The sequence below is a fragment of the Labrus bergylta genome, chromosome 20 (genome assembly GCF_963930695.1).
Source record: "Labrus bergylta chromosome 20, fLabBer1.1, whole genome shotgun sequence".
In the NCBI taxonomy this organism is placed as follows: domain Eukaryota; kingdom Metazoa; phylum Chordata; class Actinopteri; order Labriformes; family Labridae; genus Labrus; species Labrus bergylta.
The window spans coordinates 9841868-9861101 of record NC_089214.1 but is presented as its reverse complement, the minus strand read 5'-3'; the positions used below and the strand labels follow the sequence as shown (position 1 = coordinate 9861101).

The 19234-nt window shown below is 42.7% G+C and overlaps 1 protein-coding gene across 1 annotated transcript in view; it reads right to left on the bottom strand.

The window, feature by feature from the left end:
- dnah5l (dynein, axonemal, heavy chain 5 like) overlaps window positions 1–19234 on the bottom strand; it is a 44435-nt gene that overhangs the window by 9373 nt on the left and 15828 nt on the right. The window contains exons 41-79 of the mRNA XM_065949156.1: window positions 18943–19071; window positions 18365–18580; window positions 17884–18030; window positions 17630–17802; window positions 17410–17480; window positions 17217–17324; window positions 16495–16682; window positions 15957–16151; window positions 15741–15875; window positions 15304–15361; window positions 14708–14839; window positions 13969–14186; window positions 13421–13555; window positions 13085–13285; window positions 12878–12967; window positions 11777–11908; window positions 11173–11274; window positions 10712–10879; window positions 10343–10549; window positions 9915–10007; window positions 9246–9482; window positions 8854–8919; window positions 8195–8335; window positions 7822–7953; window positions 7564–7674; window positions 7046–7200; window positions 6758–6879; window positions 6144–6373; window positions 5744–5902; window positions 4586–4742; window positions 4342–4487; window positions 4033–4167; window positions 3660–3761; window positions 3451–3564; window positions 1761–1928; window positions 1531–1635; window positions 1190–1303; window positions 689–865; window positions 204–398 (exon numbers count right to left, since the gene is read on the bottom strand). Of these exons, the coding sequence (XP_065805228.1) occupies window positions 204–398; window positions 689–865; window positions 1190–1303; window positions 1531–1635; window positions 1761–1928; window positions 3451–3564; window positions 3660–3761; window positions 4033–4167; window positions 4342–4487; window positions 4586–4742; window positions 5744–5902; window positions 6144–6373; window positions 6758–6879; window positions 7046–7200; window positions 7564–7674; window positions 7822–7953; window positions 8195–8335; window positions 8854–8919; window positions 9246–9482; window positions 9915–10007; window positions 10343–10549; window positions 10712–10879; window positions 11173–11274; window positions 11777–11908; window positions 12878–12967; window positions 13085–13285; window positions 13421–13555; window positions 13969–14186; window positions 14708–14839; window positions 15304–15361; window positions 15741–15875; window positions 15957–16151; window positions 16495–16682; window positions 17217–17324; window positions 17410–17480; window positions 17630–17802; window positions 17884–18030; window positions 18365–18580; window positions 18943–19071 (5664 nt within the window). The remainder of the gene's footprint in view (window positions 1–203; window positions 399–688; window positions 866–1189; window positions 1304–1530; window positions 1636–1760; window positions 1929–3450; window positions 3565–3659; window positions 3762–4032; window positions 4168–4341; window positions 4488–4585; window positions 4743–5743; window positions 5903–6143; window positions 6374–6757; window positions 6880–7045; window positions 7201–7563; window positions 7675–7821; window positions 7954–8194; window positions 8336–8853; window positions 8920–9245; window positions 9483–9914; window positions 10008–10342; window positions 10550–10711; window positions 10880–11172; window positions 11275–11776; window positions 11909–12877; window positions 12968–13084; window positions 13286–13420; window positions 13556–13968; window positions 14187–14707; window positions 14840–15303; window positions 15362–15740; window positions 15876–15956; window positions 16152–16494; window positions 16683–17216; window positions 17325–17409; window positions 17481–17629; window positions 17803–17883; window positions 18031–18364; window positions 18581–18942; window positions 19072–19234) is intronic.

Sequence of the window (19234 nt, the reverse complement as noted above, 5' to 3'; positions counted from 1 at the left end):
GCTGGTCGCTCTGTTACCCGAGAGGTGTGCAAGCGAGCCACCATGAGTTTCTTTAGATTTACTTGCTTTTGTCCAACAATTGGTCATATAAGACACCTATATGCAAAACTCATAGGCTGAATTAGCCAGTGTGATATCATGGTGACTAAATCCTCTTCAGTCTATGCTAAGGTTTTTAATTTTTTTTCCCTGGTGTTCCTCACCTGCAGCTGCTGGTCTCTCTCTTTGTTCTGGATCCAGGTCTTGCCCTGGCCCTGGGGGTCTATCAGCAACGGGTAGCGGGACGCCTTCGTCACCACGATGCCGTTCTGGATGGACAGGTCGTCACTGGGCAAACCCTGCAAGTTCCACTCGCTCACTGTGGCGTTGTCCACCAGCAGGCCAATCACGTTCAGGTCCTGCAGCAGAGCAGGAAGTTTAATTTGACTTTTTAAAGTTTTTCAGTGTTTGCACTAAGAAACTTTTTATGCTGAGTTAAAGTAGAGCACAGATGTATTAAATGAACAAATGAAAAGTGTTATTTAACTATTTTTCAGAAGGTTCTATAAAGACTCTCGTTTCATAGGATCTGATCATTTAGGCCTGACAGCACAGTAACAGAAGATTTGTACTTCTTAACTTTACGTTTCGTTTAGTGATAAGAAAGAGCTGCATGCTGGAACAATAAAAACACGATGAGGAGCCTCACAGGACTGAAGGGGATCAGCTGCTCCTCCATCTCTCTCTTCCACTGCTCCAGCAGCAGGCTGCGGTACTCCTGGTTAAAAGGCCCGGCATAGGACAGGAAGCCTGCAGACAGGAGGACGTCCCCCACCAGGTGTGAGATCTGGGTCTGAAAGCCGGCGCTGCTGTCAGTCCAACGCACCTGAAAACATGAAACCCAACAGACAGAGAGAGAGAGGGGGGTGATGACTGATGGATGATTGGCTGATACCGTCTCGCCTCTGTAAAGCCTCTGTTACTACCTCTGACGACTGTAGTACAGGACAGAGGGGGGATTACTTCAAAGAAAAACTGTTTGTGATCAGCTTTGGAAATGTGTTTAAGCATCACACACACTAATTATTCAGCTCAGATGAATAAAGAGCAGCCCTGTGTTTGTACTGCACCCTGTGCAGGACAGTTGGACCTTGTGATGAAATGATGATGATCATGAAATGAATATTTCATTATGAGGCAACAGGCCGACCTTCTCTCCTCCCAGCCCGTCGATCAGAGCCGTAGCGTTGCCCATCTTGCGGCGGCAGGCCTGGGCGTCATCCTCCAGGTCCTGCTTCTCCTTCATGGCGGCGTCGTAGAGCGCCTGAAGTTCAGCACAAAATAATTCAGAATGATAATTTATTCAATTCTCCATCCAGCTGTCGTCACTAGCTTATCATTTTTAATGTCTTACCCATTGGCTGCTGAACATATTTTCCTCAAAGTAGTATTTGTGTACTTGTATGTGATGTACAGCATGTTATCTGTGTTTTTAAACAGTATTGTATTAATCAAATGAACCGTCTTCTAGACTATGTGTGTGTGTGTCACCTGCACGGCGTCCAGCTCCTGCTGCTTAGCGTCCAGCTGCTCCTGAGCTTTAGCCAGTTCAGTCTGAGCGACCACCAGGCGAGCCTCCTGCAGGGCCAGGTTAGCCTGCACACACACACACAAACACACATGTAACAATCTCCGCGTGGTAGATTGAATTCATTGTTACAAACTACAACATCGTGCTGTTGCCTGGCAGCAAAATCCCCGGACTCCTTCCGTGCTCCCACCTTCAGCGGCAGCACCTCCTTGTTGATGGAGAAGAAGTCAGCCATGGCCTGAGTCCAGGAGCAGAGTCCCGCCACGTTGCCGCAGGTCCTCTTGGCTGACTCTAGGTTGTAGTCGTCCATGTCCAGGTACGGAGCGATCAGCTCCACCACCTCCTCTGTGATGGAGTCCTGCAGCACAAACAGGACACAAGAATCCAGGAGAGAAGATATTACGTCAGAAGAAGAGCTACAATAACTTCTGGTCGACTTTTCTCATTATTCTTTGGCATTTATAAACCAAATTATGATGTAAAGCCTAAATACACATGGAACGTCGTTTTCTTCATCCTGCAGCAGTGAATCAGGCTTTAATGTCCACAACATCATCCTTGATGGATCAAAGTGTGTCCACTAAAAGGTTTTTTTTTCCCTCAGATTGTTAATCTAAGTGCCTGACAACATATTTATTTTTATTATATTTATTTGTTTATTTGACATGGACATACAGTAATGTAGAAGTCACAGATGCACCGCTCTTACTGGAACACACAAATCACTTTGAGCAAATTTGATAAAGGTGCAAAGGTTTCTTCATCTTTATTAAATTGGCATTAAGTGACTCGTGAACTCCAGTATTTTCTTTCCTTCTGTCTAAAAGAACATACCCACTGAATTCTATGTTCTGTACATCTTTCGTCCTTCTCCAAGAGCACTGTCCTCTATTTGTGGAGAGGCTGAAAGGCAAGAGCTTCCTTCTACTTTGCTAGTAAAAGGGATGTTGTTTTAACTTACAAACAAATCTATGCTTGTTTATGCACTGTATTTTTTTATTGTACTTTTCTGCCAGGCCTATCAATACACACACACACACACACACACACACACACACACACACACACACACACACACACACACACACACACACACACACACACACACACACACACACATACATGATATTAATAATAGCTCAGGGTTTTTCCAGCTCTAAAGATACTGATGACTAATGCCAGCTTTACTAATCCACAGCTTAGCAGGCATGCAACACGCACACACATGCACACACAAACACACACACACACGCACACACGCACGCACGCGCGCACACACACACACACACACACACACACACACACACACTCAGGTATAATAAAAGCGAGTGAGGACTGTAGTGTGAAAAGATGAGAAGGGAGTTTTACCCTCACACAAATCTTACACCGTGATTTCCTCTTCAAATAGAGTCAGCTCTGACTACACCTGATGATTAACGGGTTATTACAGTATATCAAACTTTAGACTGTTATTCTAAGTGTCTGACAATTTAACAGAGTAAGATTTTGCTTTAACCACAAACAGCTGTTTCATCACTCTCTATTAGCACACCAGGCTACACACATTTATAAAAGGATTTCATCTCACAGGACTCAGGTGTAGTTGATCAACTGCTGCCTTGAAACTGCTTCACCTATTTTTTTATCTGATGTCTGAGTGGACAGAGTTCCTCTCAATTTTCTGGGCTTGTTGAGTTTTTCTGACTTTGTATCATCCGTGTACTTTCAGCTTATGTAGGGCATATATCAGTTCATGTCGGGTTTTATTTGTGGATGTGTAGTCTTTCTTTCCCCTACAGATATCTTTTGGACCATTGCAGCAGCTATAGAAAAAAAGTCTGAATAATTACGATACATTTGAAAAGTTGTATGTATGAGACCTTGCTGAAGTTGAGCAGCATGCTGAGGAAGGCCGAGTTCTGCATCAGCTTCATGGCCTCGGTCCATGAAGGTTTGGGACAAGCTCTCTCAGGGTCAGGAGTCGCCACGTCGATCTGAGAAAAACCACAACAACAACAAAAGCATCAGGAAAGCATCCCCGCAACATCTTACTTTGGAGAACGTTTCAAACCAAACACGATGTCGAGACCTTCCTCTGGAACAGCAGCAGCACAGCGTCCATGATCCTCATGATGAGGTGAGGGGGCTTCTGCAGCTTCCTCACGGTGGCGATGTCCGCTGGTTTAATCGTCTAAAGAGAAACAGAAAATAAATAAATCATTCAGTAAATACTTAGTGTCAGTTTGTCGTCAGCAGTGGTTCAGTGTCGATAAGATTTGATTTCACTGTGTTCAACACCCTCTGCTGGCAGAAGAGAAGCTCAGCAGGCACCTATCACTGAAACTCCCTATGTGTGTGTTTCTGTCAACAACACAGAGGAAGCCTGTGTGTGTGTGTGTGTGTGTGTGTGTGTGTGTGTGTGTGTGTGTGTGTGTGTGTGTGTGTGTGTGTGTGTGTGTGACCTGCAGTGCAGCCTCAGCAGCCTCCAACGCAGGTTTTGCAGCTTCCAGTTTGGTCTCTGCTGCTGCTTTGTCAGCTTCAATCTCATCGACGATGACCTGAGCTTTATCCTTCACCTTCTGCACCTGCTGCTTCACCTGAACATGGAGAGAGAGACAGAGAGAGAGCGAGAGAGAGAGAGAGAGAGAGAGAGAGAGAGAGAGCGAGAGAGAGAGAGAGAGAGAGAGAGAGAGAGAGCGAGAGAGAGAGAGCATTTAACTTATTTTTCCCCCCTTCTTGTACAAGTGATGTCTCCAGGTGTTGGGTCAGACCTTTTCAGCAGCCTGAGCTTTGGCTGTGACCTCCTGCAGGACTTCATCTGCCCTCCTAGAGGCGACGGCGAGCTCCTGCTCCTTCAGCACCAGCTCCTCAGAGAGCTGAGACACAGACTGCTCAGCCTCCATCAGCTTACACAGACCTGCAGACAACAATCGGCACATTCACGACTGCTCCTCCTCCTGACAACAGATCTAAAGTGTATCATGGGAAGATAAGTGAAAAATGCCTTGACCATACCCGTCTTCATGCGCTCAGCGAGCGTGCCGACGTGAGCGATCTTCTCGGCGTAGATGACCTTGTAGCTGTCGATGAAGGACAGGTAGGATTTTGGCGTCACAAATGTTTGACGCCTGAAACGCTCGAAATACTCGGCACATTTCTCCGCCACCAGGTCCTGATGGGAGGACAAATGTCATGACATCATTCAGCTGATAACCATAGACTTTATAACATATAGACGTATTCTCAGTGACTTCACCCTTGTAGTTTTGAAGCCACACAATGGCGGTCTCCAAATTGGAAATGCCGATTCTAATGCTGACTAACTTTCGAACAATCTAGTAACAGATGTATGCACAACTCTTAACCTTCATTCACTCAAAACGGATGAGTTGTACAAATTCAGACAAAATTTATTTTTGTTCTGGGCTATAAACATGTTTCATTCTGCTGTGAAAATGGACATTTTATTATGGGTGTTACAGTAAACGGGAATCTTTGGCTTTATGCAGCCAGCCTCAAGTGGACACTTCAGGAACTGCAGATGTTTTGCACTTCTGCATTGGCTTAGTGTTTCAGCACCCGAGTTGGCCTTGTTATGAATTTCATTTCATTTATTTTTTTTATTTATTTTGAACATATTTCAAAAGTAAAAATAAAAATATACACTACAAACAAAGCAAAGAACAATAAGAGCATACTTTTCTTATCTTGTCCATGTTTGAAAAGGATGTAGGATTAAGTAAAAAAGAAAGCGTACCCCTGTTTTCTTTTTAGCTTTCTAAGTTTATCCAAAGCCTAAGCTTTACAATAATAAAGTAAAAGAATACAGATAACTAGCTACATAAGAAAAGCAACAAATATAATGTATTACACACATTCATTGGTAGATGGTTCAGACCTTACACTGATATTGATTCCAATTTTCTCATTGACTCTTTAATTATATATCTGTTAAATATGTTATTCTTCAAAATGTGTTTAAACGTTCCTAATGTTTTACATGTATTCATTTAGTCACTGCAGCTGTTCCATAAATTAACCCCCTTTGTTGTGATACAATGTATTTTCACGTTGGTTCTTACAGCTTGTTTTTTGAACATAAAATATTCCTCTAAGATTGTGTTTACTTTCCATCTGCTGAAAAAAAAGACCTGTTAAAAGAGGAAGCATTACCTGAAAGGTTCCCATGGTAACCACCACACTCTGCTTTACACCATCCGAGCAGCGGAGGTCCTGGTAATTAGACAGGAAGTGATTCGATACGGCCACTAGGGCGTCCCGAGGCCAGCGCTGGAACCAGTCCACAGTGCAGCCCGAAATCAGACCTGGGAACTGATCAGGAGACAGATCATTAAAGACAACAAAAGAAATCTTCCTTCAAATGGAAAATAACACTCACACCTTATATTTTACAAAATAAGCTACATTGACTATGACTCATTAAAATGTAGTGGACCAATAATCATTTTCTGACAGTTAACAAACACAAAACATTCAATTAGTCGATATAAACTGTGTGAATCTGACTTTTCTTGTTGGTAGAATCTGCTGAAGCTCACAGTCTTCCCCTCACCTTTAAGGCTCGGGTCCGAAACTTTTCCCCGACAGGCGAGAAGCAGAGGACGACGTGGAGGTTGCTACGCACTCGGGACAGGAAGAAGTCGTAGAGGTTCTCAGATGTCGGAGGTCGGCGCGGGTGATGTCGCTTCATGACAGGAATCAGATCCTGAGTGATGTCATCGAGCTCGTCACGAGCAAACAGGTTAGAAACTTCCCCACTGGCCAGGACATTGTTCATGTATTCTTCAGACGAGAGCAGAGATACATCAGTACAAAATACTTAATACCTACAAAACTTCTGTCCATGACAGTTTATGGATATTCCAGAAGATGACTTCGATGACCTGTCTATCATTATCAAGACAAAATATATCAAAATATAACAAGCAAATATTTCTCATTCTAGAAGTACAACCATTTATCAATCTACAGAAGTTCTACAATTTCAATAATCGACAGAAAGAAAATGTATCTCCAAATAGAAAGATTAACTGTAAATCTTTTAGATAACTTTTAAGGCATAAAGGTCAAATATTTTTGCTGCTTTAAGCTTCAGAAATGTGACAATTTTCTGCCTTTTGTTGATTTACAATAAAAACATACAAGGTTGAAAACAGTGTTGGTTACCGAGGAAGGCTTCGTCTTTTATGTCGTTGTCGGTAAAGAGGAATGTGACTCCTCTACCCTGCTGACCAGCGATACGATACAGAGCCTTCAGATCCTCCAGCAGGTTACTGCTGCTGTACGACCTGCAGGACATACACATACATACACACAAACACACACTGAAAACAAGAATAGTGCTGGGAATCTTTGCTGTTATTGAATTACTAAAGAGTTCATTTTCTCCTGCAGAATGAAACTCTTGTTCTGTCCATATTAATGTGAGGTGGAGGTGTGTGTTGGGTCTCAGACCTGGTAAGTGTGATCTGGAACGTTTGATACCCGGCGATGAACGATGCCAGCCTTGTCAGACTCTGCTTACCCGACCCCCCGACCCCAACCAGCAGGGCGTTTCCCTGCGGCGTGCGCAGGATCCGAGAGATCCGAATCAGGTGGGTCATCGCGTCCTGTCAATGGAGGAAACAAAGGCTTGTTTCATAACAGAGATGCAGAGATTGAAGACACATATTAAATAATTTAAAGCCAGTCATAATGTATGTTTCTGTTAGAGCAGCTCATTTTTCACTTGTAACTTATCAACATTTAAATGAACACAACTAAAAATAAATGAGGACAACTGAGCCAATCTCAACTCAAATGCTACTCTCTGACTCCTTACATCTGATTAAAGATAAAATAACAGTCAGTGTTTTTAAAAAAAAAAAAATTGTTTAATATTGGAGGGGGGAAAAGGAATAAAGAAATCTAATTTTGGATGAGCCTCAAAACTCCAACATGGCTGCCTGACATTCAAAAAAGTTAGTCATTACCTTGAAGAAGACCAGGTCCATGGCTCCGCCCCTCACCGCCTCGTTGTACTGCTGCTGGAAAACACACAGTCGCTTTTCCAGAGAGTCCAGGGATGGGATTGGCTCATACACCTGGAAATCAAATTAATCACTCCAATCAGATGGACATCCAAATATCGAGGCATCTAACTACTTATTAATAAGAGAGGGACTTTACTTAAGTTTAATCATGATAAACCCAAAATAAAAACACTACATTTAAGACAAATTTAATGTTACCTTTGGAGCTTCAAGCTCAACGTCTTCAGGCTCGTCTCCTGTCGCCTCTGGAGCTTCACGCATGAAGTCCACAAAGCAACTGTTCCACTGAGCATGCTCAATCACAGCTTTCCCATGATCCTCCACTGTGATCTGAGGGCAAAAAAGGGTTAGATAATGGTTATATATACACTGCGATACAAAATAGTCAAGTTGAAATGGTGGCAAGAAGCAGAAAAGGAAATACTAATTTGTTTGAGCTATTTGAATGGGCTCAAAGAAAAGGAGGAAAGAGAAAAAACAGAGCTGCACATATCCCTCCGCTTAACTTCCATCATTTAACCTTTTTCTGAATGTTTGATAACATACACGTAACTTCCCAAAACAAACACACCTTCTCCATGATGCCGTTAAAAGTATGTCTGTCGCTGCCGTCAATGAATCTGTCAGCAATCACTCTGCAGCATTCATGATGAAACAGAGCCGAGAGGAGCTCTGAGCTCTGACACACCTCAGACTTCACTGTCAGGATCCCCTGAAGCACAAAACAACAGGTATTGAGGTAAAGTAGTTGACAGAAGAAGGGTTTCTAAACTCCAATTAAATGTGGTGTCCCTCAAGGTCCAATTCTTGGTCCTCTAGTGTTACGAAGGTATCCCCCACTTAACCAAATGATCCAGAAACATGGAGTTTTCAGAATATTACCTTTGTTTAGATGCTCATATAGCATAAAAATTTGACACCCATTAGACTCACATAATTGTTCATCTCCATTTTACTGATGACACACAGCTGTATATTCCTATCAGATCTAAAAAAAAATCAGCAGGTTTAAATTATTTATTTATTCACAATTAGTTTGGATTAGTGTAATCTAAAATGCAGATTCTGTTTATAGGCTAATGAGATCCATATAAAGTGTTGGTTCTTCCACTGATCAAAGCTCAAAGCTTTAATTACTGGCTTATTAAAAAGCCTCTCCTTATTATCAAAGGAACATATCTACCATTTGTAATAAGGATGAATGACTGAAAACAATGTTGAGTTCTGTACCTGCCAGATTCTGCTGAGGTCCCTCAGGTTGAAGATGTAGTGAAATTTAGCAGGAGACGGTAACATCTGAGGAGAGAAGGATTTATTTTCCGGGGAAAAAAAAGACAAGATTATACACTGGTTTGGAAAAGTAATAGGATTTAAAGACTAACAGGTGTCCAGATAAATATCCGAGACTCCAGTCAGCAGTATATCTAAATGATTCACTTTAATCTTCAAATTCATTTAACTCATATAAGGGGCAAATAGAGAAAAGAGAAAAGAAGAGGAGATAGAGAAGAGAAGATAGAGAAAAAACAAATATAAGAGCAAGAAATGGAGGAAACAAAACAAAGGTAACAAATTAACATGAACAGAAGTGAACTTCTCGGCTTTAATAAAATGATTTTTACCTTGGCCTTCACAGCCTGCCACACCCGTCTGGTGGTGGGTACGAGGGCAGCGGCGAACTCGCAGACAGCGGCGACAAAGCCTCTCTCAGGGCAAAAGTATCCCTGAGCCACGGTGCTGAAGATCTTATCGATGGAGGAGTTAGAGGGCAGCGTGCAGTTAAAGATGGAGAACTGCCTCTTTAGACGCTGAGGGATGTCGTTCCGCCCGCCACCCGGGTGGATCATGGCTGCCACCAGCTGTTGAAGGTAATTACATAATTCATTGTTTACTCAGAGAGGAGGGCCAGATGTGACAAGGAACATACTCTAAATGGTACCATAATTTACTCAATGAACGTCATGCAGTATTGAAGAAGACTTGAAACTAGAGATTGAGATCAAACTCATTTTGAAAACGATAACTAAAGGAATAAATCAACTGACAAGTACGACATCTACTGAAACTATGAACGATACATGGTCATTCTCTAGCTTAGAATAATAAAGATGTCTAAGTCTTAAATGCTAAATAGTAGCCTTCCAACCAATGAGTGACATAATGGAGGCTACATCAACTTCTTCTAAACAATCCATTCATTCTCTTCAAAATGTTGACAGTAAACCTCGATGTCAAACTGAAAAACTGAACCTGTGAAGTTTATAATCAGATGTAAATGATTTGTTGTTCACCTGAACATCCACCACAGTGATGAATTCTCCTGGACGATCCAAACTGTAGAAACCTCCCTGCTCCATCAGCTGACGCACAATCTCATTGGTTATCTGAGAGGAACAAGGGTCAGGGACAGGACATGTCAAGATTTAATGTCAAATATCAGGAGGGTGGGCGCAAAAATGGAGCTTAAAGAATACACACTGGTTTATCATTCAAGATGAAGAGACAAAAGAGTTTAACAATTTAAACAACTTTTCATAAAAAATGTAATTGGTTACCTGAAAATGTATCAATAACCAAGTTGCTAAATTAACAGAATAGAAATCCCAATGTGTAATATTTTCTTGTCGTCAGAATAGAAGAAAGAAAACAAACGTATTAAAAACATGATGAAAGAAACAGAGGAAAAAGCTTGACCAATCAGAGAGAGTCTGAGGCAGACCTGATCACCCCATTCGTTGATGACGGGCATGTTGATGTCATCGATGAAGACGGTCATCCTGCGCCCGGCCGGTGGCCCGTAGGTGGCGCCCATCCGTTTATCGATATAGCTCTCGATGGTTCGCTGGAACATGCTGGGCAGCGTGGCCGACGAGAAGTTCATCGTCTTACTGAGGTGGCGCTCAGGGTCGAGCTTACTAGTGTAGCCCTGCAGGAGGAGCCACAGATGTAGCATTAGCATTTGCTTAATTTTTAAGCAGAGTAAAACCTTGCTCATATTTTGGACTGTTTTTAGTTTTAATCGACAGTTTAATTATTGCAGATGGGTTCTGCGATACATTACAGTATGGCATTTTTCTCTGTGTCTCACTTTGATCATGACAGTCTTGGCGGTTCCCTGTTCTCCAATCAGCAGCACGGCCTTCCTCTGCTTCACGATGGTCTGCATCAGGAAGTCCGTCCTCACGTTGTCCACGTTGGGAACCAGGATGGACGAGTAGTCCGGGACGTGGTCCTTGGGGTAAACGTAGTCAGGGACCTGCAAAGTTTCAACAATAAATACAAGAGGAACATTTAGAGACTGCACTTGGATGTGTCCAGGTTTGTCTGATGGGCCAACAAAATTGACTGTACTTTAACTTTCTGGTTGGGAGCTCAAACTTCATTAAATCACTGAATATGCTGAATGACGTGGAAAAAAACAGACATTTCTATATGATGTAGCAGGATCTTAGGTTTGCGTATTTGACTCTGCAGAGAAAAGATAAAGAGTATAAGGGGAAAAAATAGTGATCTATTAAAAAAAACACACAGAACAAAACATCCACAGACCTTGTTGGACCAGTGCTCCCATTGTCCCTGCTCGTTGACGGTGAACTCAAAGATGGTCTGATCATCCTGAGTCTGCGGCAGGTCCAGAGAAGAGCCCAGTCGCTTTAAACAGACACGACAACAAACTGGACTGTTAAAGCCCTGGAGGACATTTTACATACAGACAAAATGATCACACATCTAGGAAAAGTATTCATAAAAGCAGGACTATAATGACATACATTTTTTTTCCAGAAATTAGCCAAACTAAGATCCTGAGCGCCAAACGAGTGTCAGAGCTACAAAAAGTCAAGTTTGGCCTGATGATGGCGCTAAAGGAAATAAAAACATCCTCCTGGGGCACCAGATAGCCTTGCGGTTATGTTGCACGCACCAATCCTTCAAAACAAGCAGGTAAACTCCTAAAATTGAATTTACCTGAAATGTTGGGTAATTAAAAACAATAAATAACCTAATATTTGATGTCTTGAAACGGGTTTTGATATTTGTTCATCAGCAGTTGTGAGGACGTCTTGACCTCTTTGTAACTGAACATAAACAAGAGCGCCCCCTTCAGGTAGCCCAGGTTCATCAACAGACCTCCAAAGCATGCACAGACACACACCTTTAGGAAAGCCTCCATCTTGGCTCTGTCTTCCAGCTCCAGTACCGCTCCCAGAGACCACATCACCGCAAACACAAACAGTCGCCCAACGTCACCATGGCAACCCTGTTTCTCCTCTGCAGGAAGCAACCCCTGAAAAAAAAAACAAATAAGAAAAGGAAACAACAACGAAAATGACTTGAGAACATGGAAACATCCACACTGTAGAAGAAGGAGAGGAAAAAGAGGAGGGTGTCTCCCCCTACTGGCAGTGTAGGTTATGACACAAACACTGACAGAACATCCTTTCACATTTCATTTCTTCGAATGTAAACTTTCCCCAGAACACAGAGTTTAGGTTTTACCTGGAGTCATAACCTTTACTTGGACCCTTCATAAGCCTTTTCTCTGTGTTACTGTCGTCTACTTATAACTGTGTGTGTGTGTAAAGTCCTGTCTGTTTGATTTAGACAAATGACTCTACCAAATTTAAAAAAACTCAAGTAAATTACAAAATAGAGAGGGATTCTCTTTTCCTAAAGTGACCCAAAGGCTGCTATGTGAAGGGTCCATCAGTATTGGCTAATCCCATTCATTCACATTTATACACCGACGTAGCAGCAAGAGCAACTTTGGGTTAAGTGTCTTGCCCAAGTTCACATCAGACAGCTGGGGATCGAACCCCCAACCTTGCAGTTCAGAGATGACCGACTCTACAACTGAGCCACAGCCGCCCCATAGTGTGATAGATGTTTTTTTTCTCCAAAAACGAGTGGTTTAAAACCAAATGAATAGACTCTCGCTCCCCACTCTCTACTCTCTCACAGAGTAGGAGTTGATCATCCATGTATTAATGTCAAATAGAATAAATTCATTCTAAATAGAGATTTGGTACAGACCCTATATGAGGGAGTTCCTGGCCCAACCATACTGTGAAGATATATGAACAGTATATCAGGGTTAAATGCTTTATTTAGAACCCACTCAGTATTTGCATGAGCAATCTTCTTGACTAATTGTAAAACTGTTTGTAGTCATCAGTTGTTAATCCTGAATTTGTAAGACAATCAGACTTTAAGATAAACTAAGTAATTAATAAGTAATAAAATGTTTGTGTCGTACCTGCAGCAGGTCAATAGTCTGTCTGATGTACATACACTCCAACACCTGCATCTTAGGAGATACAGATGTTGAGACAAAGTCCAGCAGGTCCTGTGGATGGAACAGAAAAATAGAGATGAACATCTTTTTTTGTTTTCCTTTAGAGAGCTGAGGAGAAAATCTGATAAAGAAGAATTTAAAGTATCTTCAAGTTATGATGAGTGAAACAGTCTGAGTTTTCATGGTCCTTCCCTGGTAGCAGCAGCTGAAGCAGAGTTTCAGGGCGTCGGCCTGTGGTCCAGGGAGCGTCTGTAACCAAGCCTGCAGGATGGGGCTCCAGCCGAGCACCGACGAGCTCATGAACACCATCCCGTTCCTGGACACGGTGGCCGGGGAGGCGTTGTCGATGTTGTGGGGTTCAAAAACAATCTGTAGACAAAGACATGAACATACTTTACATCTTCCTGATTTAGATTTTAATTCAGTAAATCTCCTCTGGTTCAGGGTTCAACCTGCTCAATGAACCCTGGATTTTGTCTGAGAAGGTGTTTTCTGTGATGTCACCTTGCAGCAGGGGGCCATGGGGATTCGGTCTCCGTTCGCCAGCGTCAGAGTTTTGTTGTCGTCCAGAACTGAGTTCAGGTTCTCGATCCAGATGGCATCCACTGGCCCGTCCAGCACGATCCAGACGTATTCCCCCTGACACACACACGTGCAAACACACATAATACATTTAATACGATTCTAATACGTCTCTCCTGTCTCTATGTTAACTTTTGAAAGTTATTTGATGCATTTCTCTTTCTATCTCCTCTTTTAAACACATCATAAAAACTATTATCATCATTCAAAATATATTTGTTTGCTGCGTCTTCCTTGTGCTGTTTTGAAATAAGTACCAGAGCTTTCATCATTTGTTACACTATATGGTGTCATATTTATGTGCTTGGAGGACCTGGGAGCTGGAATAACGGGAGTAAGAGGTGAATTGTGTCTTAAGCGTGTAGGCTTAAGTGTCCTTAAATACACAGATTTAAACAATTTCTATGGTTGATCTAATTCGAGCTCAATCAAGACTTGGCCATCTTCTTATAACATATTTAAAAAACAACCTTCTTGGCCTTCAGAGTCTTCCTCCACAGAGTAGAAAAGATGCCGTCGGTCCAGTCGTTGGTGGTCACGTCCAGCGTGCCGAACATCTGCGAGGCCGTGATCGCTTTGGGGTTCATCCTCATCTCGCGGTGGGGGGAGCCGCACTCTGACATGGCCTTCATCAGCGTGTGGATACACGCCGTCTTCCCCGCACCGCTGGGACCCAACGTCATCATACCTGCAGGGGCCCAGGTGAACTGTTCTTATTTCTACACCAGAGAATCTTACAGAGGCTTTTTCTAGAACTGAAGAGTTAACAGATAAAAACGAACACGTTTGCTGCATATTCATTTATTTTCATGAATATTAATGACAGTATTTCTAACGATAAATAATAGCTCTTATATTTGTTCATGGCGAGAACATGAAGCAGCTTTTATGTCTTCATGTAGGGAAATAAAACCATGCAGCTCTTTTCACATATCCTTCAGGGCTTCACTTTTGATACTTTTATGAAATAACTTTGAAACCTGACACTATTTTTCAGTATTTGGGACAAATGTCCGAGAAATAGTCCATTTTGCGAGGACATTAAAAAAAACAACAACGTTATGTTTGAACGTTTGTAGCACAAATTAAAGTCCAGCCGATCACTAAATGAAGATGGAAAATGTAAATTTAAAACATCAAACTGCTATCAATCAGAAAAATTATTCTGGAAAGCAACAACTGAAAGATTCAGTCTGTTCTGAGCCGTACCGTGTCGGACTCTCTGCGTCTCGTACAGCTGAACCAGTTTGAGGATCCAGGGGGGATGAGGAATCAGTCCGGCCTGCTGAGCCTGACTGAAGATAGACGACTCCAGGTCGGGATAACCAGCTTTATCAAGAACTACAGAGGAGGAGGAGGAAAATAAAACAACTCATTAAAACATATGTAGAAAACGTATATTTATAAATAAACCTGAGAATAACAGCAACAGAATAAAGCAGTCAGTTCATTCTTTGACATTCGCAGCCTGACTCCAAGACTTTTTGCTTCCAAACTTTTATATGAGGGTTTGGGTTTGTTATCCAAATCTAAGACCACGCTGGTAATCTCTAGTTACATATTCTTCATAAAAGTTGTAGAATCTGTAGACTCCGCATTGAATTTTGTTTGCGGAGGTGTTCTCATTTTAGTTTGTAATATGAGTTGTATTATCCACTGTGATGTAAATGTGGGGCGCTAAAGCAGCAGAACACAATCCAATGTAATGCAATGAAATCCAATCATTAAGCAGACATCTACATAAAATTCACTCTTTGATGGGTCTGATGTTTGAGTGTGTAATGTAGTGAGAGATAGAAACCTACCAATGCCAGGGAAGAGATCATTGATCAGACTCATGAACAGAGGCTCATCCTCATCGACCTGCAGAGACAGAGAGGATCAATGGTACTGTTTTAAATGTGTCACAAGATGGAAACTTGAAAAAGAATATTTGAAACCATTGGCACAATTTGGACTGCTTTTCCACCCTTCAACATTGTTCTTGATTTTTTTCCCAGCATGCTTCTGTGATCAGGTACCAAGCAGTGACTCTCTTTAAGAAGGAGATGAAGCCTCTTTTTTATACAACTGAGCTGAAAACCTTCATCTCTCCCGTGTGGCTTGCAATGGTCAAAACTGCCAGAGACGAGGTCAATGTTGCCACGTCTCTGTTTGAGATTTCAGGTATTTACAGTATGGTTGAAAACTTTCATATTGTCTGATCTCTCAGAAGTAAATCGCTAATAGAAAACTAACAGACCAGTTTGGAGAGGTTCATGTCTCTCAGGACCCTCATCACCACCGTCTTCTCCGGTTCTGATGGGTTGGATCTCTTCACAGCTCCCAGCGTCCTTAAAACGGACAAAATGTTCCTCAGACCAAAATCATAATGGACCTGGTGTGGAAACAATAAGAAACATGTTAATCTAGTGCAGTGAGCAGAGACTTAAATATGATCAAGTTTGACCTCTATGACCTGTTTGGAGAGCTGCTCCTCACACAGCTTGTAGAGGGTGTAGAACTTCCTGCTGAGGACCTGGTTGTCACGGAAACCTGCACTGGCCAGTTTGACCCTCATGATGATTGCTCTGTCCGGCACCATCATGGCTACAGTCCGAAACTGAATCTTCAGGTTCTCTGGCAGCTCCTGGCGACCTGCGTAACCTGGGTTCTGGAGGACAGAGAAGACTTTTGAAGTCTGGAACGTTGTGGTTGATTCAGAGGTTCACTTCTCCAACTTTAGAATGGTTAGACTAGTTTAAAGTCATAGATCAACCGAGGGCTTTACTGGAAATTCACCAGCTCCGCAGACGTTCAATTGTAGTTTAGTGTGGAAATAAATTGTGTTTCACCACCTGGGTGGTTCTAATGTCCAAAAATGACTCTTGAAATCTAGCTTCTAGTAGATGTAAAGTCCTCCTTAAAATCAGGTTGTCATGGTGATTTCTTTATGAATAAATAATAGTATATAATCCTTGCATTTCCTGTGCTTAATGATGTCAGAGCTCAGTTACCATGGTGAGGAAGATGCCGAACTCAGGGTCCATATCGACCAGGTCTCCGTCTGTGAACACAAACTGTTTCTTCTTGTTCTTCTTACACTGCAGGACGATGTAGATCTGCTGGGCGGCGACGGACAGAACCGGCAGTTCGATGCGGTTAAACTCATCAAAGCAGCCCCAGGCTCCGGACTGGGCCAGACCTGCAGACGCACAACAAATAACTGGCACCTGACTGAGCAGCACTGGTTTTATCCCAGCATTCTTTGCACAACATGGCGCTAAGTTCATGCTGAAATAGCTCACAGAAATAGCTGATAAGAAGAAGAGTAAAATGGGTTTTGGTCCAGGTATGTGTGGTGTTTGTGAGGTGATGAAGGTTCCATCTGTTCTGTTTTTAATGTCTGTTCTTGGACCTTCTCCTGGAGCAGCCGACACTGGACTCTGCTACTCCTTCAGGAAGCTGCTCGTTGCTGCACATACTCTCTCTCCTTATGAAAAAATATATAGTCTCTGTCCAGACAGAAGCTCTAAGAGTGGGAGGAGTTGTCTGACACCTGTGAGTGTGAGTGTGTGGATGCTGGTAGAGAGGGTTTGCAGCTTCAAGTACCCAGTGGTGCACTTCTCTGAAGATCTCACATGGACAACCCACAAAGAAGTGGGCGAGGCCGTCACCTTTACACTAACACCAATCTAAGGGCTGGAGCCTTCAGAGAAAAACGTACACACTCACACACCTTTATATATGCGTCCCAGTCCTCTGTAGTCCATCTGGTCGGAACAGTTAAAAACCACCACATATTTCCCCAGACAGCGGCCCATGTCTTTAGTGGTCTCTGTCTTTCCTGGAAACACAAACACACATATATGTAGAACATGCAACAAAGTCAAGACGAGAAAGTTTATCATTAAAGACATGTTCTGCCTTACCTGTTCCTGCTGGACCAGCCGGAGCTCCGCCCATACTCATGCCCAGAGCCTGAGACAGAGTGATGTAACACCTGGGACAGATGTTCAAAGGAGTGTTAACATCCTGGTCGATACAGGCCTCATCTTAAAGATGGTTTCACCTGACAGTCAGTGGCTAAGGTGATGTTTCAGGTCTGTGTGTGTGTGGGAGTGTGTCTATGGTGTGTGTCTGTGTGTGTACCTGTCGGTCAGCGGGGTGATGACGAGTCTGTCCGTACAGCCGAGGTATTCGTTGCAGTAGCTGAACTCAACATCTGTGATTTGGATGATACACCTGTCCGTCTCCTCCAAGAAGTAAAACCGCGACTGTTTCTGCCACTCAAAGTCCGCCGCGGATCGCACGTTCAGACGCACCTGAGCGAGGTAACAGAGCATTATGAAAACTGCCGTCATCAACATCCAGCTGTACATTTAGCCTGCTCCCTTTCCTCCCACCAGCTCGTCAAAGATGTCCCTCTGGTGGACGTGGATGGTGATGAGCGTCTCATATTTAGTCCTCTCGTTCTTGCTCAGCTCCCTGGTCGTCATGTCGATCAGCTCGTTGAGGATATCCAGGAACTTCTGATTGGTTGTTTGCATGATCTGTTAACCGCAATCAGATACAAGTGGAATGAGAGGAGAGGATCTGTTTGACATGTCTTAACCTAGCTCCTATTTTTATAATCAACAAATCAATTTCTATTTATATATCACCAAATCCTAACAAAACTTTTCTTGGGACACGTTTCATAAAGAGCAGGTCTAGACTGTACTCTTTGGTATAATATTTAATGAGACCCAACACAAGTCCTGCTGCCTTTAAACAGGCCCTGAGCAGAACTAGACTAATGATAGCATCAAATCTGCTGCGACTGGATGGGCCAAACAAATTGGGAGAGAGGGAGATGCAGAAAGAGAGAGCTGGATAGAGATGCACCTTCTTGTCCGACTTGCTGAGGACGAGTGCATCCTCTGCTTCTTTGGTCCAGATCATCTGGATTCCCAGCAGGCCGACCTGAGCTGGAAACGCAGACTGGAACTCCAGCAGCTTCAGGGCCGGGTCGCTGATGGCCAGGTAAGCCTGACGAATGATAGCATGGAGCGTCTGCCTCACCCCGAACAGCAACTGTCCCAACCACTCCTCCACGTTCCCCTGGATGGGCAAGTTACAGTTACCTAAACGTTAAACCAACTGCAAAGCTTCACGAGTCAAAGTTCTTACTAATGCTGCATGTTTCAGGCATTTTAAGTACAAAAAGTTACAAAGTATTTGGACAAAACTGTTTCATTAGATATCTAATTTATGTAACTTCGACTGAAGAAATATTTATCCCAAAACTGGACAACCAAAAATGGAGGAACTGCAGTTTTATGTAGGCTTCATTTTGAGGTGGTTGCCTGTTGATTAATATCATACTTCCACTCAGCTGAAAATGTTCCAATCCTATGTATACAGACATTGAGAAGTAAATAAAAAGTCCCCATAATGATAGTAAATCCAGCTGCAGTGTGTACCTGAGCCTGGACAGGCTGGCTCAGGTCCACAGTTTCTCCCTCTTGAGACTGAAAGCTGACGATCTGGTCGTAGATTTTCTCGTTGAAAACCACTCTGTTGACGTTGTCAAACAGACTGAGCAGATGAGCCTGAGAGGTAGCGATGGAGAAGACTCAATCAACAACAACAACAAAAAGAAAAACAACAATGGGAAAGGTAAAAAAAAAAAAAGTAAAAGGGAGGAGAGAGAAAGGTGGAGGGAAGAAGGAGAAGCAAAGTAAGAAAAATAAAATCACGCACCAAAATATATTC